General features: G+C 52.9%; 5 protein-coding genes across 5 annotated transcripts; 4 read left to right on the forward strand and 1 right to left on the reverse strand.

Annotated features, from left to right (window-relative positions):
* Positions 1 to 5,434: 5,434 nt before the first annotated feature.
* On the forward strand, positions 5,435 to 6,948 carry PHYSODRAFT_251632 (hypothetical protein; the record flags this gene model as incomplete). The annotated part of the gene is made up of 2 exons (XM_009522103.1): positions 5,435 to 5,935; positions 6,052 to 6,948. 2 exons carry the CDS (start codon positions 5,435 to 5,437, stop codon positions 6,946 to 6,948), a joined length of 1,398 nt encoding a protein of 465 aa, XP_009520398.1.
* Positions 6,949 to 16,575: 9,627 nt separating this feature from the next.
* Positions 16,576 to 16,950, forward strand: PHYSODRAFT_485648 (hypothetical protein; the record flags this gene model as incomplete). Its single annotated transcript, XM_009522104.1, has 1 exon — positions 16,576 to 16,950. A coding segment is annotated over one exon (375 nt), but the record flags the coding sequence as incomplete, so codon positions are not given.
* A 228-nt stretch (positions 16,951 to 17,178) lies between these two features.
* On the forward strand, positions 17,179 to 17,391 carry PHYSODRAFT_434171 (hypothetical protein; the record flags this gene model as incomplete). The annotated part of the gene is made up of 1 exon (XM_009522105.1): positions 17,179 to 17,391. A coding segment is annotated over one exon (213 nt), but the record flags the coding sequence as incomplete, so codon positions are not given.
* A 956-nt stretch (positions 17,392 to 18,347) lies between these two features.
* On the reverse strand, positions 18,348 to 18,805 carry PHYSODRAFT_285042 (hypothetical protein; the record flags this gene model as incomplete). Its single annotated transcript, XM_009522106.1, has 2 exons — positions 18,550 to 18,805; positions 18,348 to 18,448 (listed from the first exon to the last, which is right to left on the reverse strand). Coding segments are annotated over exons 1-2 (206 nt in total), but the record flags the coding sequence as incomplete, so codon positions are not given.
* A 931-nt stretch (positions 18,806 to 19,736) lies between these two features.
* Positions 19,737 to 22,688, forward strand: PHYSODRAFT_311742 (hypothetical protein; the record flags this gene model as incomplete). Its single annotated transcript, XM_009522107.1, has 1 exon — positions 19,737 to 22,688. The coding sequence occupies one exon, from the start codon at positions 19,737 to 19,739 to the stop codon at positions 22,686 to 22,688; it is 2,952 nt and encodes a 983-aa protein (XP_009520402.1).
* Positions 22,689 to 24,568: the final 1,880 nt, after the last annotated feature.

Here is a 24,568-nt window from a genome sequence, read left to right on the forward strand (position 1 = left end):
TTGCACAAACCTGTCAAAGAGTTGGACTTAGCGCAGTACCGTAAGAAGTACCGTCGATAGCCGATTGCTGTCCAGGCGACCGGTACAGCGTTGCAGTGATCTTCCGCTTATGAGCTTTATGACGCTCCTTCATGTAACAAAACATTCCTCGGATCCGCTTCTACTTGCAGTATTATAATAAGTTTAGTTTATAGCTAAAACGCGCAATAAGTGACGCAAAGGCATCGAAGAGAGGAAGCTATTGAGCAGAATAACTGTCGTAGCGGAATTTGACACTTGCATGAACTCTTTAGTGGGAAAGCTCTCTATTATTTCCAAGAAGCACGTAACTAGAACTATAAAGTCCTGGTGTCGCTGTAGGCTGTTCCTAATTGAATGCCATTCCAGGAGTTCTCGTTTGCTGCCATGCCTTCCCTTTCAGCTTTATGAAAAGGGCCCTCTATCTAAGCAGCACTGAATTTTAGCTATACAACATTTTCTGTTGGGCACCGATAGTGAAATACCTTGCACAAAATTATTTACGCCGGAACCTGTACATATCTATCAACCGGGTCTGCTTATTAGGCCAACAGTTTGTATCTGTGAAACCGTTCCTATACTGCATGGCGACTTGAAGTGCTCCGAATGAATGCAAGAACAGCAACAAATCAATTGGAATTACTTACCGTCTATATTTGCAAACTGCATGCACGGCTAAAGGTTGAAACAGTTGATCAAGCCAGTGGGCAAAGGCTTTTGGCAAGCTTAGACTACGACAATGTTACCTGCAACTTATTGCGTAGTAGTTAATGCAATCATAGATGACTCTTAATTTTATTTCCTGAATCGATGGCGCCTTGCTCTGAGTACCAGCACAACACGGCTGAAGCTACACCCTTTGGCAATGCTTGTCACTGGTAACTCGATCTACACTTGTGTGTACAAGGTGCATTTAGGTTAATTACACAACGATCGTAAGTGTTATCTACCGCGGAACTTTTACCGTAGACGAGTGCCTGCACGAGCACATCATCGACATATTGGGTTGAGCTGAGGGGGGTACATAACATTCTAAACCGCGACAATTTCTAACTTAGATTAACTACCGCGTCTCGATCTACAACTTGGCAGCACCTATGTTAACCTTGAAAGGCAATTAGGACGGCACACAAGCAGCGCTAGTTTATTTTTTGCTGGTAGCGAAAGGCATGAGTATGCAAGCAACTGGGTGCTGTCCTGTGGCAAACGTTCCACACCGGTAATTCAAGCCATTCTTCGGAGGTTGCACAATTTTGGGCACGCTTAAGTCGTTTCGGATGCGTTGCTGGTTTGCCATTGCTTATTTTTAATAATTACTGGTAATTTACAATATGCATGCTCGATGTACCCCATATGCTGGCGAGGAAACTCGATGGCGATCCAATGTTGTGTTACTGGATCGTGATATTTCTTTGAGGTCGTACGAAGTCCTGGAGTAAGTACGTAATGGACTACTAGTCAATTGGTTTGATACATGTACGTATCTGCAGCAGTTCTGTAATGAAACCGCAAAACGTGCCTAGCTTAGACGTCGTTGCGACGCGTTCCGCTACTTGAGTTGCGTTGCAGTTTGGCACCTGTGCTGCAACGCTGTACCGGTCGCCTGGACAGCAATCGGCTATCGACGGTACTTCTTACGGTACTGCGCTAAGTCCAACTCTTTGACAGGTTTGTGGCCCCAAATGATAAAGTGCTGATGGAGTTGTGGCCCCTTTTGTAACGGGGTTACACGCACAAGTGGCTACAGTGACTTGTTACTCTAACAGATGCGATGTCTGTTAGAGGGTTGAACACTTCCTCGACCTTGGTGTAAGGTACACCAATGGCTACATACATTTACGACCACCACGACGGGTGGTCCATACACATTTAGGATTCCTATTGGCTGAAAGCAGCATCTTTTAGCCAATGAGTGACTTGCATAGCATTGGAATTCTGCCAGGGGGAAGCTACGAATGTAGCGCAAATGTCGTTCGATGTCACCCAAAAACCTTCTCCAATCGACAGTTCTTCGAGCTGCGAATTTCTAGTGAGTTTCGTTTTCGTACATGTAGGAAAGCGTCCGACCGGGCTGTAGGGAGGCTTCATGTAAAATACTTTCGTCAAAAATGATTACATAATATATCGGTCCGAACAAAGCGCCCATTATGCACCGGTATTTTATATTGTGCTTTGCATCCAGTTTTTAGTGCACTACTTAGTGTTCGTACTTAGCGGTAAATCATAGTGGCCTTGAATGCGAGTTGGTCAAGTCGTGTTTCGAACCCGGTTTGGCTCGGAAATGGCACTTTCTAAAAGTGCCAAACGGATACTTATCCGTACTGGATGTGCTAAATCATGCAGGAGATGGCGTATGCGCTACATAGTGCTGATTGACCATCCACGCCTTACAGCAATTCGGCCTCGAGTACGATTTATCAATAAGTCGTGCTCGATAAGTCGTACTTCTCTGGGCCACCTAAAAAACAACATTGAGGTTTGTAGTATAGCGAGGTTTTTTCAGGGCTCAGATTCATTTGTCAAAAATACGTTAGGGCTAGGTTACTTAGCACGCGCTAAAACGTCGGGGGGCACCACACAAACCAAGTTCCCGCCAAGGCCTGAGCACTCAACATCACAATGGGACGCCACCCCAAGCAGCTCAACCTGTCTTCTCAGAAGAAACTCGCCATCCTTCTCCACCTCTTGAACCTAGCCGTGGGTGGCCGGCTCACCTTAGGCGCCAAGGCCACCACCAGCCGTTACTGTTTGTGTCACCGGGACACGGTCACGCGCATATGGGACTTGCGCCACACGCCAGATGTGCTACTGCAGCCAAATCACCGCCGATCAAGCGGCATCCACCACCCCGACATCGCCCCCAAGGTGGCAGCAGTGCCGTTGCCTCTTCGGCAGAACCAGCGGTCCCTTGCTGCCGCCGTGAAGGTCTCCCGCACCACCCTCCGGCGCTACCTTAAAGTGGGGTTATTGCGCCGGAGGTTTTCAATTGTCAAGCCTCGTCTCACGCCTGAGCACAAGAAACGACGTCTGGCATTCGCACTACGCCACGTTCGGCAACCCCCAGGTATGAGCATTTTTTTTATTTTGTACAAGCGGTTGGATATCTAATAACCTTGTTGATGTATTATTCTTTTATTTTGTACAGGTCTTAGACGGCCAATTTTCGTCGATATGTACGATGTCGTACATAGCGACGAAAAGTGGTTCAATATGTATAAAGGATCAACCCACTACTACATGGCACCTTGCGAAGATCTACCCCACAACACATCGGTCAACAAACGGTATATAGCTAAAGTAATGTTCTTAGCGGCAGTCGCTAGGCCCCGCTACGATTTTTTCCGCCGTAAGTTTTTCGATGGAAAAATAGGCATTTGGCCTGTGGTTGAGCGTGTACAAGCAAAACGGACTTCGGTTAACCGTTTAGCTGGTACCTGGGAGACTAAAAATGTTTCAATGACTTCGGGCGAGTACGAAAATATTTTGGTGACAAAATTATTTTCAGCAATTCGCGCCAAGTGGCCAGGTTTGTCATTATTTTTGTATTTGAGTGTTTATTGTTAAAGCTAACGACATGTACATTAATTCTATTTCATGCAGGAGGCAGAAGTCGGTCAATTCGTGTGCAGCACGACAAAGCGAGTCCTCACGCAGCGGCTTCGAGGGCAGCAGTTCAACTAGCCGGCAAGAACGTCCATGGGATATCCGCATGGAGTATCAGCCGCCCAAGTCGCCGGACCTCAATGTTTTAGACCTCTCAGTCTTCTCCGCGATCCAGTCGGTGCAATATCAACAGCCTACCTACAAGGTGGACGCCCTCATTGGGGTAGTACTAGCTGCGTTCGGGCAGTTGCCGAGTCGAACGCTGGACAAAAGCTTCGTAACGCTCCAAAAGGTGATGGAGTGTATCATCAAGGCTGCGGGTGACAACAATTTCCAGCTACCTCGCGTGAGCAAGCTGTACATCAAGAGAGGAATCATACCAAGCTCAATAGCATGTGATTCCACTGTCTACGAAGCCGGCAAAGTAACATTAAAATAGTTGCAATAAAATCTAAAATAATTCGCCCCCATCAACTGTTTAATTTTTGGTTTAATTCGGAGCCCACCTTAATTGGTTGAAATTGGAGCGCGTTAAATGTTTTTCGTGACATATCTACTTATCAGGGTAAAAAAACTCACTTCTTTAGACGCCTGTACGATGCTATCCCTACCTCGCCAGCGTTCAGATAAGCGTTGAACTCAATCGCCCAGTCGTGTAGATTGACCACGTATGCGCTTTGTCTATTATCGCCAAATATTGACGAAGATGCGTAAAAAACCTTATTCACTGCGTATGAGCGTGTTCAAAGTTAGTGTTATTTCGCTCGAATCGATTGTTATTGAGCTTTAAAAATACAGTGGGGTGCAGCGTGAGCCCGGCTTTATTTTAAGGCCCTACTTGCGTATAAGATGCAAGAACAGACTGAGATACGACGTCGGAACGAGTTGTTGTTTCTTCGGTGGCCCAGAGAAGTACGAATTACAGTCCCAAGTGCCAAAAGGTCTGCAAAGCACAATACAAAAATCCCAATAGTTGAAAAATATCAGGAAATTTGCCCGCCCAAATATTTTTTTGGGAATTTGTATGTTGGGTCCGTTATTTTTTAGAATTATTTAAAAATAACGGATATTCCCCAATACAGCACCCGTCCCGAATAAAAACACTTTGGTCATTTTTGAAATTGGTCCAAAATTAGAAGACCTACCCGATTACAAGACCGGTAGGCATTATGTGGTCCACATGATCGGTACTAGTCCAGTACGATACTGCTAGTGGATGGACCAGGGTATGTGCGTCGCACGGTGTAATGGGCCTACTTTGGCCCACTACTTTTACTTTCACGTGTGGCGTGTATCTGAGGAAGCGTAGCCTAGTTTAAATTAGAGTTAATTATACTCGGACCTCCGAGTATAGGTTAATCTAAATAAACGATCCAAATAATGTTTTGGGTTAAAATGAGAACTGCTATTTTTGTTTTATGTTTCTGACTTCCTTTAAATGTAATATTCTAAGATAGGAATCTGCCAACGGCTGGTTGGCAGAATTCCAATGCTATGCATGTCGCTCATTGGCTAAGAGATGCTGCTCTCAGCCAATAGGAATCCTAAGTCTCTATGGACCACCCGTCGTGGTGGTCGTAAATGTATGTAGCCTTTGGTGTGTCTACACCAAGGTTGAGAAAGTCTTTCGAACCTCTAACAGACGTCGTGCCTGTTAGAGTTACAAGTGACTGTAGCCACTTGTGCGTGTAACCCTGTTACACCATCCCCCCCCCTCAAGATTAGACGCGCCGAGTCACGGCACGTCAATCAGGAAATTGACCATTCGTCAATTCTTCACGTTGGGAGAAAGAAAACTCGAGCTCATTCCGCAATGAGCTCGCCTCAGAAGAAGACCGCCGCCGCAACAGACGGTAACCTCTGTGTTGCTCAGTACCATGAGCGCCAGCAGGCAAAGGGCGACGCGCTCGCTGCAAAGGCCGCGTCGGGGACAACCCAGTCGGAGATTGTCCTCGAAGGTTCCTCTGTAGTCAACGACGCCGTTGACTACGAAGACGACGACGTGGAGATGGAAGAGGGCGAGGCCTCTTCTAGCAAGCGCAAGGAGTCTATCGACAGCGATAGTCTCGACCCGCATGCCGGGTCGAGACGCCCTCGTGAAGGAGACGACTCGGACGCTTCGAGCTCGAAGCGTTCGCGCGGCGAGAGCGACACTCCGCTCTCTGCTGCTGGGGCTTTAAGCTCCCCGCGTGAGGTGGCGCCTTCAAGCTCTCCGCGCGCTGCTCAGGCAGCGCGCGATCCGTGGATGCCGTCTGCGTCAGAGATCGCAGACCGTGTGGGCAACACTGTGCCTCCAAACGAAATCCCGCTGTACGTATGCAGCGGTATCCACGACGATGATGTTGCGGAGGAGCAGCACTTTGATCCGTTAACGAATCAAAGGCGCGATTATTACATCGGGCTCTTCCACGAACTTCGGTACTTCTCCAGCAAGAAGACTTCTTCTCGCAGCAAAGTGCCGAGTGGCAGGCACTTTGTCAAAGTTGGAACGCTTTTGTTGAGAACTTCAACAAGAAACCGGCTGCTTACCGTGAGCGGGTTAAGCACGCCCGTGAACGCTTCGAGACATTCTCGACGCGCGGGAGGTTGGAGCAGCTCCACAGATCTTCTGTGGACACTGGTATTCCACGCGCTGTGCCCGAAGGCCAACAGTGCACGTTGTGTCTTCCGGGTGCGGCGCGCTTGAGCGACCGCGACCTAAACAGGTACACGACGATTCGTGTACCTGCGAGTCTCAAGGATCTCCGTGCCAAGTTCTTGGCACGCGAGGAACGCGACGATCGTGGGACTTCGGGCGCTGTAGGTGACCACAGCGCTCGCACTACCTTCGCGTCGGCAGTGCGTGGTGAGCTTCGTACGCCCTCACCATTTCCGGAACGTCCTGCAGCAGGACGTCCCGCGGCTCCCATGTATCTTGGTGGGGCGGAAACCCTCTCCAACGAATACGATAACGAACCGGCTGCCGGTTCGTTTTCGGGATACTATGGTTCACAATACGCTCAACAATCCAGCGTGTTGAGCCGCGGGCGTCGCGGATCGGAGGCGGCGGTGGTGGGAACACGCCCCGGGTATGGTCAACCTGGGGTTGACCTTGGCCCGACGCTCGAGGAGCGGGTCGCTGCTGTGGAACAGCATCAGAGTCGGGAGTTCGCCGCTCCGAAGCAGGAGGTGGCGATCCTGAGGGCTCAGGTCGCTCAGGGCTCGCAGACCGCGTCGGACATCTCTGTCGACGTGGGAGGTCGCGTCGCACGCTTGGCCCAGCGCGTTCACGAACTGGAGCAGAGGTTCGCTCCCGCTGGGGCTTCCGCTTCGGGCCAGCCGAGCTAGGTGGCTCGTGCTGCCGGTATGGCTTCAGCCGTCCGACGTAAAAGGTCGGATGGAGGCGCATGCTAGATGGAATATCTAGCGTGTAGGCGTTGCCATGCCGTGCCAACACCGTGAACGGCCCGATGAAGCGCGGAGCGAGCTTGCTCGCCCCGAAGTCGGAAACTGCATGTTTAGGCAGGTTTTGAGTTGCTAACAAAACCAATGAACCCTTCTTGAATTCCTTAGTGTTGCCCCTACCAACATTGTCTGCGTTCAGCTTCTGTCGATCAACAGAAGCTGCGATAGCTTCTTGGACAAACCGAATGACGGCTTGTCTGCGCTGCAAGAAGTTGATTGCGTCCGAGCTGAATTCGTTGAGCTCGTTTCCCGCAGTAGGCCCGGCCTCTGCGTTCGTCATCGCGGTGTCTGTGCCCTGCACAGTCCCGTTCTTCTTCTTCTTCTTCTTCTCGGTGTCTGTGCCTCGCACAGACACGTTCTTCGTGCGCTTGTCGGCGTCTGTGCCCTGCACAGACGCGCGGTTCTCGGCTTTACTTCGTGTCGTTGCGGCTGACACTGTGCAAGTGTCAGCGGCATTCTGCGGCTGCCGCGTTGCAGTCGGAGATCCTCCCCCACTTAAGGAAGGAGCCACCATCCCGAGTAGACTCGGGAGGCGTGGGTGCCTCATGGCATTCACGTAGAACGGTGTATGTCCAGTCGAGGCATGCACCGAGTTGTTGATGGCGAACTCCGCCATCGGCAGGCACTCGCTCCAGTGTTGGAACGAGTGAGCGTAGCTCTTAAGCACGTCAACGAGCACGCGGTTCACGCGCTCGGTCTGCCCGTCCGTCTGCGGATGATCCGCAGTCGATATCGAAAGTTGACTCCCAAGAAGTGTAAACACTTCTTGCCAAAGGTGCGCAGTGAAGCGCGGGTCTCGACCCGACACAATGTCGATCGGCATGCCATGGTGTTTGAACACCATGTCAACGAACAGATGCGCCGTCTGCTTCGTAGTCACTTCAGCGGGTACCGCAGCAAGATGTACCATCTTGCTGAAGCGGTCAACAAAGACCACAATGCCCGTGTTCCCCTGGCTGTCCGGGGGAAGACCGGACACGAAGTCCAAAGACATGGACTGCCAACACTCCGACTGAGTCGGCAGTGACTGCAAGGGAGCCTGCGCGAAAGGCGCAGGCTTCACACGTTGACAAACCTCGCAAGCACGGACGTACTTGCGCACCCATTTATACTGGTGGGCCCAGTAGAAGTCTCGCGTGAGAAGAAGGTATGTCTTCTCACGGCCCGGATGCCCCGCAGTCGGTGCATCGTGATACTCGTACATGATCCTGAGTCGCAGGTCATGGTCATTGGGCACGACAACGCGGTCCGCGTTGTCGTCGACTGCACTGTAGAGTAATAACCCGTCGTGCACCCGATAACGGTGTGCACGAGCACGAAGATGCTTCAGCAGCTTCTGACGAGCTTTGTCAGAAGGCGCTGAGCCATAGACCAGCAAGAGCTTTGCGTCCGCGTCGTGCGCGAACGCGACCTTCACGTCGTCCAACAGTGACGACGTTGGGGTGCTCGATCGCATGGCGTCAATGGCATTGACGTCGGCATCAGTCGTGGCGTAGTCAGGTCGACGCGAGAGCGCGTCGGCCACCACATTGAGTCTTCCGGGTTTGTACTCAACCCGGAAGTTATATTCTGCGAAGAATGAGAGCCATCTCGCCATCCGTTGCGAGATGTGCGGCGACTTCACAGCCGTCCGCAGCGACGCGTGGTCTGTGTAGACCATGAACGGCTTGCTTCCGAGTAGATACAGTCGGAACTTCGCGAGTGCGTACTTCATGGCAAGGAGCTCCTTGTCATGTACCGGGTAGTTGCGCTCAGCTGGCTTCAGCTGACGCGATTGGTAGTAGACGACACGATCACGACCCTCGTGATCGGGCTGCATCAACGCACATCCGATTGCGAAGTCGGATGCGTCACACACAACGTGGAATGGGCGATCTTGGTCGGCCACCGCCAAGATCGGCGCCTCAGTCAAGCCCCGCTTGACTGCATCGAAGGCCTGCTGACACTCAGCAGTCCAAACCCACTCGGCGTCCTTCTTCAGGAGCTGTGACAGCGGGCGTATCATGCCCGCGTAGTCCTTCACGTACTTGCACAAGTACGTGGCCAAGCCAAGGAACTGCCGCAGTTCCTTGACGTTGGACGGCGTCGGCCACTCGTTGATCACTCTGACCTTCTCAGGGTCAGGGCGGACACCGTTCTTCCCAACGAGACACCCGAGCACGGGTATCTCGCTCGCCCCGAAGATACACTTCTTCAGGTTCGCATAGAGCTTGTGCTTGCGCATGAGCGCAAGCAGCTTCCGGAGATGCACCTTGTGCATCTCAACATCGCTTATCCCGTCCGCAGCCCGGCTGTGGACGAACACATCGTCGAAGTAGCTCGGTGCGAAGTCGCGCACCGAGCGCAACAAGTGCGTCACGCACCTGTTGAAGGTCGCAGGGGAGTTCTTCAGCCCTTGCAGCATCACCAGCCACTCCCAGAGCATGCCGCTCGGCGTGCTCACAGCCGTGAGAGGGATATCGCTCTCACGCATGAGGATCTGATAGAACCCATCGCGCAGATCACGGGCACTGTAGATAGTGCTCCTGGCCATCGAATCGATGATGACATCTTTTCGCGGTATCGGTGTCTGCGCCGGTATCGTCGCATCGTTCAGCTTGTTGTACGCATGAACGATGCGCCAGCCGCCCTGTGGCTTCTTGACACAGAACGTCGGAGCACTGTGCGGGGACTTCGATTCCCGCACTTGTCCAGCTTTGCGACGACTCTCAAAGAAGTCGTCGATCGCCTTGACCTGCTCTCGCGGCAGTGGCCACTGCCGCGTGACACAGTACTTCGTCTCCGGCACGAGATCAATCTCGTGCTGGATGCCCTTGTCCTGCGGAAGCTCCGCAGGGATCTCTTCCGGAAGCACGTCCGCGTGCTCCCGTAGAATCTCGTAGAAGGGACTCGTCTTCAGCGAGTCCCAGCTCTGCTCTTCAAATCACTCCTTCTTCGTCTTCGCACTGAGAGTGTCCTCGCTCTCAGTGGTGGTCTCCATGAAGAACTGCCTCAGTTCTTCATTCTCGCTCTTCGTTCTCTCGGCGTCCGAGAGAATGCATATTTGCTCGATGCGTCCATCGTGCAAGTCACGCGCGAAGCGCTTCCAGCTCATGACTGGAAGCGAAGTCAACTCCAACGCGTGCGTCGGAGGGTTAGCGAGAGTCATCTCCCTGTACCGGAACCCGGCACAGGTACGCGTCAAGACGTTCAACGTCTCGACGTCTGGCTTCTCAGCCTCCGTCTGCCTGGCAGATATTCCTTGTAGCGTCTCGGCCCCAGGCCGAGACTTGCGCAGCGATCTTCGCATGCGCCGTCTTCTTGTTTTGCGGAGCCCGGCTCCGCTTGGTTCTTGACCTCGTCCAGGCCCAGCCGTGGACAGGTGTTCTTCTTTAGTATCGCCGGTGGGTTCATCCCGCGGGCGAGCGACTTCAAGCCCGGCTTGATCGCCCGGCGCTTCGTCGTGCAGCCCGGCTGCACGACAGCATGCAAGTTTTCCGGTGCGGGACGTTTGCAACCGTCCGCACCGCTTGCAGCGTCGACTCCCGGAGTCGAAACGCCATCTTTACCTCGACGCCTGTTATTGGCGGAGCCCTTTATTACAAGGGGTGCGTCGACTCCCGGAGTCGACGCGAAATTCCTTTTCGCAGCGCCGGTTCCCGGAACCGTCGCGACTTTAATACCTCGACGCCAACCATTGTCGGAGCCCTCCATTACGGAGGGTGCGTTGGCTCCCCGAGCCGACGAATCAAATTTGTCAATGCTATCGACTCCCGGAGTCGATGCGACTTCAATACCTCGACGCCAACCATTGGCGGAGACCTACATTACGGAGGGTGCGTCGGCTCCCCAAGCCGACGAATCAAATTCACCCAAGCCATCGACTCCCGGAGTCGACGGCGTTACGTCACCTTGGCTCTTATTATTGACCAGGCCTGATCCAATCAGATTCGCGTCAGCCTCCACGACTGAGGCGTGTGACTCGCCCGCGTCATCCGTGCCCCTTGAGGCCGGAGACTCTTCCTGATTCGCTGAAAAGCGGGTGTCGACCTCCGAGGTCAACACATTTCCTTCATTAGCTGTCGGCGGCAACGCCGACGCTAGCTGCTCTAGCGCGTGTGCTCGCGCGCGCCCAGGGCGCTCCGGGACAGCGGCATTAGGCGCTGTCTCGAGTGGGGAGTCGCGCGCACCTGTCGGTGCGTGCGTAGCGGCAACAGGGCCATCGCTCACTGTTCCGCTGTCGCGACCGAAGCGCACGAGAGTGCGCTTCTCCCAATCGATGACCGGATCATGCCGTGCAAGCCACGGCATGCCCAATACAATGCCAAACTTATCGTCCAGATCCAGGACGATAAAGGTCTCGATAAACTCTTGGTCTTCATACGTGAAGCGCGCGCGTACCATGCGCTTCTCGGTCTTCACGACGGCACCCGTTGCCAATCGTACCTCCAACATACTTCGAGGTATCTTTAAATCCTCGAAGTCAAGCCTTGATAGACTTCGCAGTCGAACAAAGTTCTTCGACGCGCCAGAATCTACCAAAGCACGGAGAGAGCCGCTTGCTCTCATCGAATTTACGTTCAGGATGACAAGGTCATGCTTGTCATCTTGGTTCTTGCAGCGAGAATGAATCTCACTGGGGGCTGCAGTCCTCAGTGTCGCGTGTCCAAGGTCGACACGCGGAACTGCATTACCAGCAGGGCGCCCCGCGCCTACTGGCGTCCAGCGTTTTTTGTTTGGTTGCGACGGTGCCCCGCACCGCCGCGATAGCCACCCTGCTGGTGCACGGGGGCCGTGTACTCCCGAGCAAAGTGACCGACTCTACCGCAACGGTAGCACCGCACATTGTTTCCCTGCGACTGCTGGGGTCCAGCAGTTGCACCACTCGAGAGGTCCATGGGTTCTGGGCCTCCCGTCCTCACTACCGGGCGTGGCTGTGGCCTCGGCACATGTGCATGCAGCTTAGCCTGCCGCAGGCTAAACTCCTCCTGCATTGCAAGAGTAATTGCAGCTTCGAGAGTACTCGGGTACTCACGGAAGAGATAGGTCTTCACAGGCCCAGGGGGCTCAAACGCTTGTCTGAGCTCCTCCTTGAAACCCTCGTACGTGCTAAAGCACGTAGGATCCGAGAGTCGGCGTCCATACGCCCAACTTCTAGCACGTCCGCCAAGACATGACATGGCGAACGCAACCTTCGACAACGGGTCGATGATACGTCGAGCCGCTATGGCAGTGTCGAGTTCGACAAGCCAACGGAGGAGAGGTTCACCCTCTCTTCCGACATAGTTACTCACATTGAGCTTTAGCGATTGTGCGCATGGTGTCGTCCCGGCCGACACCGCGGTAGTAGCAGCAACATCGCGTTGCTCCTTCAGGATGAAACCCAGAGCAACACCGTGTTGCTCTGTCGGCGTTTGCGTACGCAGCATCGTAGCTACAGCCGCCTCACCAATGACTGTTGACAGTCCTTGGAGGGCCTCCCACTCTGGATCCGACAGGTGGGGACAGTCAGCGCATGCAACGTGAGTTGCAGGCGTAGTGGAGCTTTCCATGGGCACCTCTGTATCCATGGGAAGGTTCTCAGCTCCGCGTTCGTGCGGTGACGTACGAACTCAGGTAGTCGGTCGTTGGACGGACTACAAAGTGCAACCAGGTGTAATGGGCCTACTTTGGCCCACTACTTTTGCTTACACGTGTGCGCGTGTATCTGAGGAAGCGTAGCCTAGTTTAAATTAGAGTTAATTATACTCGGACCTCCGAGTATAGATTAATCTAAATAAACGATCCAAATAATGTTTTGGGTTAAAATGAGAACTGCTATTTTTGTTTTATGTTTCTGACTTCCTTTAAATGTAATATTCTAAAATAGGAATCTGCCAACGCCTTGGTTGGCAGAATTCCAATGCTATGCATGTCGCTCATTGGCTAAGAGATGCTGCTCTCAGCCAATAGGAATCCTAAGTCTCTATGGACCACCCGTCGTGGTGGTCGTAAATGTATGTAGCCTTTGGTGTGTCTACACCAAGGTTGAGAAAGTCTTTCGAACCTCTAACAGACGTCGTGTCTGTTAGAGTTACAAGTAACTGTAGCCACTTGTGCGTGTAACCCTGTTACACACGGTATGTGCATGTAAATATCATTGTGTGATACTCCACAACCACTTACGTAGGTGGATAATCGATGATACTCTGTAAGCTATCATTTGCTCGATAAATATAGACTCGATGCTCTCATTGGTAGGGGTCATCGTTTTGTCTGTGGAATAGAGACCCTACCCAAATAAAAGACCTTTTTCGTAATTGCACAAATTTGGTCCGCTTCTAATAAATAGAATACTTAAGTACCGGACAGTCCTCGGGCATTTCCGTTAATTCCAAATCGGGTCCGTTATTTTCGAACCGAACGTTTTTATGATATAATATAGAATTTTGAAAAAAACGAACCCAAACTGTACCCTGTTCCAAAACTGTTTCCTGTTATTAAACTCTTCCCTGTTCGAAAGTTGTACCACGAGATATGAAATAAAAAGTATATTTCCACTATAGAAAATGCTTATATTCTATAAAATAAGCACTAAACACAGTCGTTTAGGAAAATGAAATCGTCAAAGCGAAAAAAATAATTTTCTTGTACACTATTTTTATCAGTCTACATATTCATGTACGAATGCCAAATGCAGTTTTATGGCATGCTTATATGTAATTCAACGCGTTTAAAATATTTACTTGTAGTACAGCTTAAAACGGTAACGCTGAAACTAGTTTTAGCGTTTATAATCAGAAGTAGAGTGTGTTGGTTATACTCTGAAATATAAAAGAAGCTTTTACTGGGATAGGAAGTAACTTAGTGCTGCTATCGCAGACCAAATCGGATTATATCCGTGGTACGTCAAGTTCGCAGTTAGTAAGAACTGTCGTTACTACCTGTTTGATGTCAGATACCGGTATCGTCAGAATTATTGACTTGACTTTTGTATTGAAATTTAATATATTGAGCTTTGTATGCATTCGAATGACTTACTGTTGTATTGAGTCGATTCCGCATACAAATCTAAGCATTTGTATGCGGATTAACTAGTGTTGGACACATAACTCAGGGGGCCCCCCTGAGGGGACAAAAAGCAAAGGTATAGGTCAGAAGGCCTTTAGATGGTAGTATAGGCCATGATGTTCCCGATCCGAGCGGGCCGGCTCGCTTAATGCCATTTTAGAATTTGCTGAACAGGAGAACGGACATGAATTTGATGCTCACATAAGGGCAAGAAGGAGCAGCAACCTGCGCTTGAGTCTTCAGGTACTCCCATTATTAATGGCGAAACTTGGCCTTAACTTTCACTGGTTGTACTGTAGAATGCGGCGCGTTGGACGTGCTGGTGCCCTAGTGGGTTATTCATATGCAGGCAGTAGCTAGATAAGGCACAACTACGTGTGCAGCACGAATGTCTTTGGCCAAAATTGCTGCGGTATCGACAACTCCACTAATAGCGTCTGATCTTTATGTTTGTCAGGGCATGTTCGAGGCTTTAGCTGCTGGAATAGATCAAGATTCTGTATCACGATCTCAAGGACGACCCAAAAGACAAAGTCACGCTGGAAGGGTCTACCAGTACGTGCGTAAAGACGCCTGGCTGCAAGATAATCTACTCGCTGCGAACTTCGATCCTGTGCAGGGGCGTGACCGAACTCAAAGAACGCAAGACTACCTCGCTATGTTCTAGTGTTAACGTAAGCTCTGAGAAGATATTTTATTATTGCGACGGGTGCGCCGCATATGAGGCGCGCCCAAGTCGCTTGTGTTTTTTTTCATTTGGAAAATAAAGAAATCTAGTTGTCCCACATGGTTGTTGGTGTGATGATCATTTAACTACGACAATTGAATGCGCATTGAACAGCTGGATATAACGTCGAGTTCACTTGACCTCGTAAGCTTACTGCGAGGAAACCATGCTCACACAAACGTTCTAATCCAAAGTGTGCGGCCAGTGACTCCGATAAAGTCAGCATTAAGTACAATTCGGATCAGGACTGGTTGCGAAAGCTCTAATAGAAATTAATAACGCAAGACGGATTTATGTCTACGCGCCAAAAAGCACTAACCGAGTGGTGGACAAGTGCTGCGTGGATTTCCGGTGGGGAAACATGTCTGCACCTGGTCGAGTTAAAGTTTCCGTCATGCATTGTTATCGCTAGCATTTTTACCAAGAGAAGGACCGACGAAATATCCAGGTGCAATATGTATTTGGGTGTGCTTAGCAACAAGTAGAACTTAAAAGCTCATCCGTGGGTAACTTGCAACGGGGGTCATTTTTTTAGATTCGCGTCTTGATGATCAAGTTGATCGAATTTTACTCCAACAGGATTTTAGAATATGCTTACATCTTTACAGTCTTCTACGTAGCTTTGTGAGGAGAGCGTGCTAACGACAATTTTTAGTTTGAAGAAGTATTAATACAATTAACCTTACCTTAGGTACTTAGGTACTTCGGTGTAAGGATGGGTACATATAGTCGCTTTACTGCGGCAAGCACTAAAAAATCGCCACAACTAGGGTAGACGCAACTAATACACCACAATTAACCTTTCTTACGAACTGCGACCCTCCCCCCCCGGGACCCACGGGCTTGACCCGGGGCTCGGGTAACCAGTCAAACAATGACCCCTCTTGACATCTAACTGGTACATTTTCTTGAAACCGGTACGACCCCGGTGCCGCACTGGGCCCTCCAAAAGTGGGCACATCGAACCGGTAGGATACCCTTCACACTAGTATGACCCCGGTGCCCTCCAAAAAGGTTTATATGCGTGGGCATATCGAACCGGTGCGCTACCGGTAACTGGTATGAATCAGTATATGTATTGAGTTGGGTACATATGAACGAAATGAAGTAAATACTAAAACGTTTGTATTTTCTACAAGCTCCAAACAGATCTCAACCAATTTCGCATTCATAATTTTGTAAAGCATTGCCGGTACAGTTTGAACTGGCAAGTTTCCGGGCAGATGCTGCGAAGCAGGCGCAGGAGATGACCGTAGCTAATAAGAAAATATATTAAAAATTAAAAGAAGGGATTTATACCAAAATTCTCCTATCCCAGCCTTCGCGGAGATCTAGTTATCACTAGTTTGCAAGCAGTGAAACCTTATCTTGTGCCTAATCGATTATTGTTTTAGCATTGAACATGACTTTTTTAGTGCATTAACCCTTTAGCTACGAGCCTTCGTACGGGTCCAGACAGACCTATACGACAGTTTATACAGAGTTCCAATTGGCTATAATACGCTGTAGGGGCTAGGTAGAAGCTCCAGGGGGACCTGCACCACAGCCACTCATGAGCACAACAACAAGCAGATGCTGCCAATATAAGACTCGGAAAGGTTTTCTTCCATTCTCAGACTTACTGGCTCCAACTCAGAGCAATGGACGACGACATCACCGGCGACTGGGAGGTTCAGAGCGACGACGAACAATACCATGACGGCGATGGTAGCCCGGGTATGGATGAAGACGACGAGTTCTCCGATGACGACATGATGCTTGAGTTGCCGCTCGATCGCGGCAGCAACGACACTTCGCGGCCCGAGCCAGTGCGCGCACCATCGCCCGATCGGCCTGCTGTGACGCCAACATCGGCGACTCTCGATGAGAATGCATACCTCGTCTCAATTCAACAAGAACGTGGGCTTCATTTGGCGATGGACACCAGATTAAGGAAAGCGTACGAGAAGAACGGCTCGTATGGGCTGTTCGCGCTGTTCGTCACGGCTACACTGCGCGAAAGCATCCGAGGGTGGACCTCGACTAAGTTAGAAGCGGCGGGGAAGAAAGCTTTGACCGAGAGCGAGCTCAATGCGTACCTGGGGCTCGAGATAGCCATGAGCTTGTGTCCGCTCAACGATATTGCCGACTTTTGGTCTTCGGACCGGTTCCTCGGGCAGCCGGCCTTCATCGAGACCATGACACGCGACCGCTTTCAGCAGATTCGGGGGGCACTGCAATTTCACGCGCCGGATCCAGTCACATTCAAGTCCGTGCGTGACCCACTTTACCGCTGCAGATGGCTGCTGCAGCATTTTCAAAAGCGCTTCGCAGAGACGGCGGTGCCTTTGGGTGCTAGCAGTCTCGATGAGATCTCGGTGCGCACGAAAGCGCGTAGTCGAGCGCGGACGTACATGCCATCAAAACCAGACAAATACGGCCTTCGGTTCTATGCGGTGGTCGGGTGGGACGCGCTGTACGTCCACTCTCTTTGGGACAATGGGTCAGGTAATGCTACCCGGTCTACCCCTGCCGAACGGTACACAGAGCTGTTTCCGTCACTCCGGACGCCACTGTACAACATGTTATCGCTACCAAAATCAATATTGAGCCGAAATCAGTTACAGCCCTGTGGGTGGCTATGGCCGGTCACCAAACAAGAACCTACCGATCCCCCAGTGGCCGACGTCTACTGATATCCGACAACTTTTACACACGTCATACTTACGCCCGCGCCATCAGTGCATTTACGGACGGCGAGGTTAGACTGCTGGGGACGGTACGAATGAATCTCGTGGGTGGACCCTGAGGAAAACTACAAAAAAATGCCACAGCTCATGACAAGAAACAGAAGAAGCGCCCAAAGCACTTGCGAACAGAATATATGCCGACGCTCACGTACGCCGAGCATGCCGGTTATATAGTCTTCAAGGACAGAAAGGTTGTCGTGTTTTACACGAACGACTTGAAGGCTACAATGTCGGCTAGCACACTACCTTCGACCTCGCCGGAGGCTGTATACTGCTGCCATGGCACGGTACCACTAATGCGCTGGACGGGAGACACCATCATGCATTGCAAAGCCCTCGTGGCGCCGGCGCTGATAGCGGCCTACAATAAGTGCATGAACGCTGTTGATCGAGTGGACCAGCTAAGGAGCACGAATCCTACCCGGCGCCGCGAGAAGCGCTTGCACATGTCCGTCTTCACGTGGTTACTGGACATCTCCATCATCAACGCGTACGCACTGCAACGTGTCATTGGCGGCTCGACATCAGCACGCGTGACACTTCGAGAGTTCAAACGCGAAAATCGCTGGCAAACTGACGCGCAATGAAAAGACCCTGAAGCAACAGCGAGACCGGCGACAGCAAAAACGGAAAGCTGACGCACTGGACGAAGCCGTTGGCAGCGTGGATTCACTCCATATAATCACTCCAAATTCGACAGAACACAGCAATGGGAAGCTGACGTGCTACTTGTGTTGCCTGGGGGATGGTAAAAAAAGCCAAATAGGGTACACCAAGTGCGAACGCGGCTTTCATGTCGAATGTTTCAGCACCTTTCATTACGAGGGTGCCGTTCGCTCCAACGCACCCCAGCTGCAGGATGCTTTGGAAGCTATTGCGCGCGCGCCGACGGGTGATCCTGTCGCATTCACGAGAAAGCGTAGTAACAGAACGATTACACCCATTAGTGAGCTGAAGCTACCGCAGTAGGAATAACACCACACCAAATACATGTTGTACCTTGTTTGAGCTTTCAGAGCTGTGTGGCCAAAGCTGCAAAAGCTTTTTGCTCACACAAACAGGCAATCGGCCCTGCATTCTCCCTGTTTCAAGATAGATAAAGACACGACCTAGGGCCGTGCGAATAGACTGCTGCTGGTCTCCACGAGTGAGTCGGGGATGCATACTGGATGCTCGCTCCTTCATCACAGCTTCGTGCGCGTCCCACGCGCATGGCGACTGCCCGCAGAACCCGCACAACACATCGCTGGTGTCGGGGGGCATCTTGAGGGGCAAATCACGCTGACGCCAAAATAGACAAATAGAGGTTTGTTAGGGGATTAAGGCGAGCTGCCATTAGTCAAAACGATTCAAACATGCGTTGTGGTTGGTTGTGGTACATGTCCGGAGGGACCTCTACTGCCGAGCTCGTAGCAAAAGGGTTAAGAAAAAAGGGACCGTAAGATTTGTAATTTGTCTACACGGTACGGATGGCAATACAGACAACGACGGATTAATACGGCAACACAAAACCCGGCACACATATGTTGTTCTTTTACAATAAGTAATTCAGATAGCCAATCAGCTTCGAGATTTACACTTGACATTTGTATTCCATATGGTTTTAAGTACTTTCGCTAAATTTGTGTGTACTTTATGCTCCGTTACGTGTATTTTATGTCATTGCCTTGTACAATCTCTATCGTTCCCGACAGAGAATTCTGGCACATTTATGCCATTCAGTGGTGCCGGATTTATCCGTCGTTGTCGGTAGGGGTGAAATAGTTACAGGGTACACTTTAGATACAGGGTACCTACCTAGGCTTTTTAAAAAAAGAAATGAACGTTTAATTCGAAAATTACGGACCCGATTCGGAATTATTTTTTAAAATAATTCCGTTATTTTAAAAAATAACGGACCCAAAACACAAATTCCCCTATTTTTTCGACGGGAGTTGGCTATAGCGGGGTTCTACCTCGATTTAGTGTCGGTTTTATGCTGTTAATGCGTCAAAAGCACCTCAACCAGCAACCTGAGCCAAAAAATAAAATACCGAGCCATTTTCTAGCTGTAGACTGGCTCAGGTTCCATGAGCCACCCTGAAGTTGCAACTTGAGCCACTGATTCTTTCTACTGTAACTCAGTACAATAGAGGTGCCCATTTAACATTTAGTATAGGGCCATTCTCAGCGATAGCCGGGGAGGGATGAGCTGGCTGCGCTCCAAGCTGCGGCAGGTGGCGGCGCGCGCGTCGGACGCGCTTGCGCAGGCGGCGGACATGGTGGCGCCGACGCTGTACGATTCGCGCGTGGACGAGTTCCACCACCGCTGGACGACGGTGGCGCGCTTCCTCGAGTCGGTGCTGTCGCGCGACCTGGAGCCGGCGGAGCAGCGGCGGCTGCTGCTCGAGAGCCACACGCGCGACTCGCTGCTCAAGCTGGTGCTGCTCATCTACGAGGAGGAGAACAACTCGGACCGCTGGGAGATGGTCATGGCGCGCCCCAAGGCGGCGGCCGAGGACGCCGAGCCGCGGGGTCGCGCCCGCTCGCGCGCGCAGTCGCAGACGCCGCCGTCCCCGCCCCAGCAGCAGCAGGAGCAGGAGCACGCGTCGCACGAGTGCCTCGAGTACCTCCTGGAGAAGCAGATCATCCCGCACCTGTGCGAGGTCGGCCGAAGGGACCAGCCGTGCGGCATCATGTCGCTCGCCATGCAGTTCGTGGGCGCGCTGCTGAGCCGCGTGAGCTACCCGATCCTGCCCACGCGCGAGGTGCACGTGTCCGTGGTGGCGCTCATCCAGGCGGCCGCGCGCAAGGAGGTGGAGGACCCGACGGTGCGCAAGTACCTCATCAACCTGCTCAACATCCTCTGGAAGAAGCTGCGCGGAGACCCCGTGCAGACCGAGTTCTTCTTCCTGCACGCGGACCGCCTCATGATCCGCACGACGGACATGAACCCCAAGACGACGCTGGGCAGCGGCAGCAGCAGTCGCATGCGCTCGGCCAGCGACGACCCGTTCCTGCATCTGCACAACCACCACACGCAGAGCGAGGTGCCCGAGCTCATCCTCTTCACGGGGCTGCTGCCGCACATGTACGCGGTGGGTAAAGTGGGCGAGAAGTGTCGCGAGGCGCTCGTCATCGCGGCGGCGGTGCACGACAAGGCGCTCTGCCGCTTCGTGCTGCAGCTCACGCCCTTCTGCCACTACGCGGTCAACGGCGTCATCTCGGCGTTCGACGCGCTGCCCAAGACGCTGGCGTCCACGGCCAAGACGCCGGCCGCAGCTCTGAGCGCAGCCGACCCCGACGCCAACATGGAGGTGGAGCTGAGCTTCCTCGCGGTGCGGCTGCGCTTCTGCTGCACGCTGGCGATGGTGGCGCGGTACGAGCTGGAGGAGGTGGACGAAGTCACGGGCGAGCTGCAGCATCGATCCATAGCGGACGAGCTGCTGGACCAGTTCCGCAGCCGCTTCCTGGAAGGACCGCTGCTGGAAGGCCTGCTGCATACGTCTGAGGCTGCGGCTTGTGCTGCCACGCTGTACGCTCGGATTATTCTGGAGGAACTGACGGCTTGCGGTCGCGACACGCGCGCGAACCCCCTGCTTTTCATTTATTTACAATTCCTACTCGAGCGCGCAGCGGTGTCCCCCAGTGGCGCGAAGCTAGCGAAGCCGGCGACATCAGAGGAGAGCGCGCCCCCGTCGGCTGAACCTGAAACACAAGCGGGCGATCCTTCAGTGGCCCACCAGTTGCCGTCGGAGCTGCTTCGCCACATGGACTCGCTGTCGAGCTCCTTGTGTATCGCTACCATTGACCTATTTACCAGCGTGCTGGAGCTTCAAGACGACTATGCTGACACTGTTCTGCTCGGTCCAGTTAATAAGCCGGAGAGTGTCGCCGAAAGTGGAAGCGAGTCCAGTCCGCGGAGACGACCCACGGCGTCGTCGATGCTTAGCCCCGGCGCTCAAGCGAATGGCGCGATCTGGTTCGCCTCACGATTCCCCGATTCCTCGGTGGCCTCGAACGTCCACCTATGGAAAATCCGAGCTTTCGCTGGGCCCGAGGATGTAGCAGAGGAAATCCCGGCAGCCGACGACCAAGAAGACCAAGTGTTGTCGCTGCTTTCGTACATCGCAGACGCTGAATATGCTGCGTGCCAGCGCGGCCCCGACGACCTGGATGACTCGGATGATGATGAGGCCGACTACCAAGAAGAGACCACTGCAGCATCGCCGAAGTCAGGAGCGACCGGGAGCCCGACCTCGGCTGCAGTTACCGCTACTACTGCGGGATCGACTTCTCCGTCGAGAGGGTCTTCTAGTCGGACGGCTGCTGCGCGCAACGCAATGAAGCCCCTGCGTGAAGTTTACCTCAGCATCAGCTTGCCTTCGTTCTCCCCAGCGGAGCCTGCAGGCCTTCGACAGAGAACTCAGTCGCAGTTCTTGCAGAGACTGACTGTTGGAAGCGAGGACGGGAGCTTGCCGCTCTTCTTACGGATTGTTCTGAGCCGCGTCGAGAGGCTGCTGGAGAACTCGTTCCAGGAAAACCTAGCGTTGTCCGGCATGATCTACGCTCTCGCACAGAAGACGCGGTGTTCCTCCGTGGTGTTTGACCTGGACGAGGCTCTACCTGCAGGCCAGAGTCTGCGCAGTATTCTCGAGGAGGTATACGCTGATGCCCTGCGTCGCCTAAACCGCTTGCCCAATGGCGCTGCGCAGCTCCAAGAACTGCGCAAGAAGCTTGTGGACGACGACAACGATGCAGCTTTGAACGACCACGAGGCGGAGACGCGGCTGCTGTGCGGCTACGTGGTGCTGGACGAAATACTGAAGGAGCTTTGCTCACTGCTCTTCGCGCGCGAGCGCGTCAAGACGCTGCCTCTCAAGCCGGAGGGTTACTATCTAGAGCCAAAACGCGCCGCTGGAGCTCTGTCGCCTTCGTCCGGTCTGATGCGGGAGCGTGCGCTGTCGAGTGAGACGCTCTTCTCCGACGAGGGCTCTCAGGTTGACGCTGCGTCGCCACGGAAGCAAGGAAGTATCGGGAAGGAGTTTGAGGCGCTACTAGCCGAGGCCCAATCCAGCATGGACGACCTGCTCGTTGGCCCTAGCGAAAACTCGGCGGCGCCAGCGTTAGAAGCGGAGCTCGAGTCGCAGATTGTATAGAAGCGGACAGCAACCAGATAGCCCTGCGTGAACTATGACCATCGACTTCTGGATGGAAAACAAATAAAAGGAGTTCGAAGTGGAAGACGCTGCCGTGTAATGAGAGGCTCGTTGACAGAGATAAAAGCGAAGCGTCGCTGCCATGCGCTCGACCAAGCGCCCGTCATCCGAGCTGCCACTCTCGACTGAAGATGACCGGAAGCTTCAGCGACTGTCGCGGCTGCCCACGATCTCGGCCGACCCTCCTCGCGTTTTGCCCAAGGTTTATCCCCGACTGCAGACGCTCACCCAGCTTACACACAAGTACGCTCGAGGGCTGCACACTGGGGGCTTCGTCGCTCGAAGTGAGACGCGGTGGCTGAATTTCGATGGAGTCGATGCGCCGAATTCCGCGAGGGACCGGACCATGAACACCGTGAAGCGTTCCGCGGCGGTGGTGGTCCAGTGCGCGTGGAGAAGGCACGCGGCACAAAAGTTACGAGAGCGCATGACTGCTGCTGTTTGGCGGCGTCAACTTGAAGTCGCAGCGAAGATCACACGGCGCTCGTCCAGCCTGTCAGCGGCGCTGGAAGTGATGGCGAGCTCCCACAGGACGCGCCTTCAGGCTGTAGCGTCCGTCCTACCGACGTGTGGGCTTTATCTCCACGCCCCTGCCCAGTTGCTTACGTGGTGGCTGGAATTTACGTGCGCTCAGCTGCTGGCAAAGCGCGTGCTGCGGCGTCCTCCGGCAGTTGTAAGAGCGGTGGACGTCACTGTGAAGTTGACTCGAGACAAGTTGATGGCGTTATGGCGCTGCGTGGTGCCGCTCGCAGTATTAGGGATCCAGTGCTGTGTCCGCGTGTTCCTTGCGAGACGAATCGTCGGGAGGCGGAGACTGGAGCGCGTTCAACTCGAAGCTGCTCTACGACTGCAAGGGTTTGTTCGGGTCTACAACGCCCAGCACATTGCCAGAAGACTTCGGCGATGGTGCGCTGCCGTCCGTATCCAGTGTCTCTGGCGATGTCACCGAGCTCGCGCGTGTTTACAGCAGCGGCGAATGACGTGGGCGGCAACCTCCGTCTGCGCCCCGTTGATTCTACAGGCAGCGAAGCAGGCAACCGCCAAGCTGCGCATCAGGTCGGCTCAAACAATTCAGAAGTATTATCGGGGGTGTTGCGCCCGCGCGCACTTCCGAGATTTATTGACTCGCCTCGAGCAGCGCAAGTGGCGACAGAACCCCAGTAAAGGGTTTGACTTTTTCGAGCGAAAGCGCTACGACCAAGCAGCGTTGTACTTGGAAAACTGCTTCAGACAAGGAATCTACGCAGACACGGCACCTCCAACGCCCCAACTTTTGTTGGTAGAGACCACCACACTACCAGACACACACCATCGAAAGCTCGTCAGCGGGTCACGAATGTCATTCAGCTTCAGTGCGGCCCCTACAAGACTTGGGACCGATTGGATTCTTAACCGTGAGCACGCTGGCGACGACAGCGACACAAGCAGCAGTGTTACGCATCTTGCTGGGCAGCTTCACTTCTGGCAAGCGTACGCTATTAGCCACTTTAGGGTGTTTGAAGCGACGGGGAATGTGTTCAGCCTCACTCAGGCACGGGTCGGGTGGGAGAGTTATCTAGAAGTGGACGCTGTGGCGAGGTCATGGTCGGCATTCCAAGTCGTCGCTGCTTCTTTGAGCGAGATACGACTTCGGTCACAGTTTGAACTCGTGCGATGCTTGTTTTGGACGGGCAAGCGCAATGAAAGGGAACGAGCGTTGGACTTGTCGCTCTATCTACTGCAAGAGATCAGCGCTCGCTCTCAAAATTCACTCGACCAGAATTCTGCCACGGCATCTGACCTCCTCAAGTTCAATGTCCAGCTACTGATGCTGAGCAGCA

The sequence above is a fragment of the Phytophthora sojae genome (genome assembly GCF_000149755.1).
Source record: "Phytophthora sojae unplaced genomic scaffold PHYSOscaffold_2, whole genome shotgun sequence".
Taxonomy (NCBI): domain Eukaryota; phylum Oomycota; class Peronosporomycetes; order Peronosporales; family Peronosporaceae; genus Phytophthora; species Phytophthora sojae.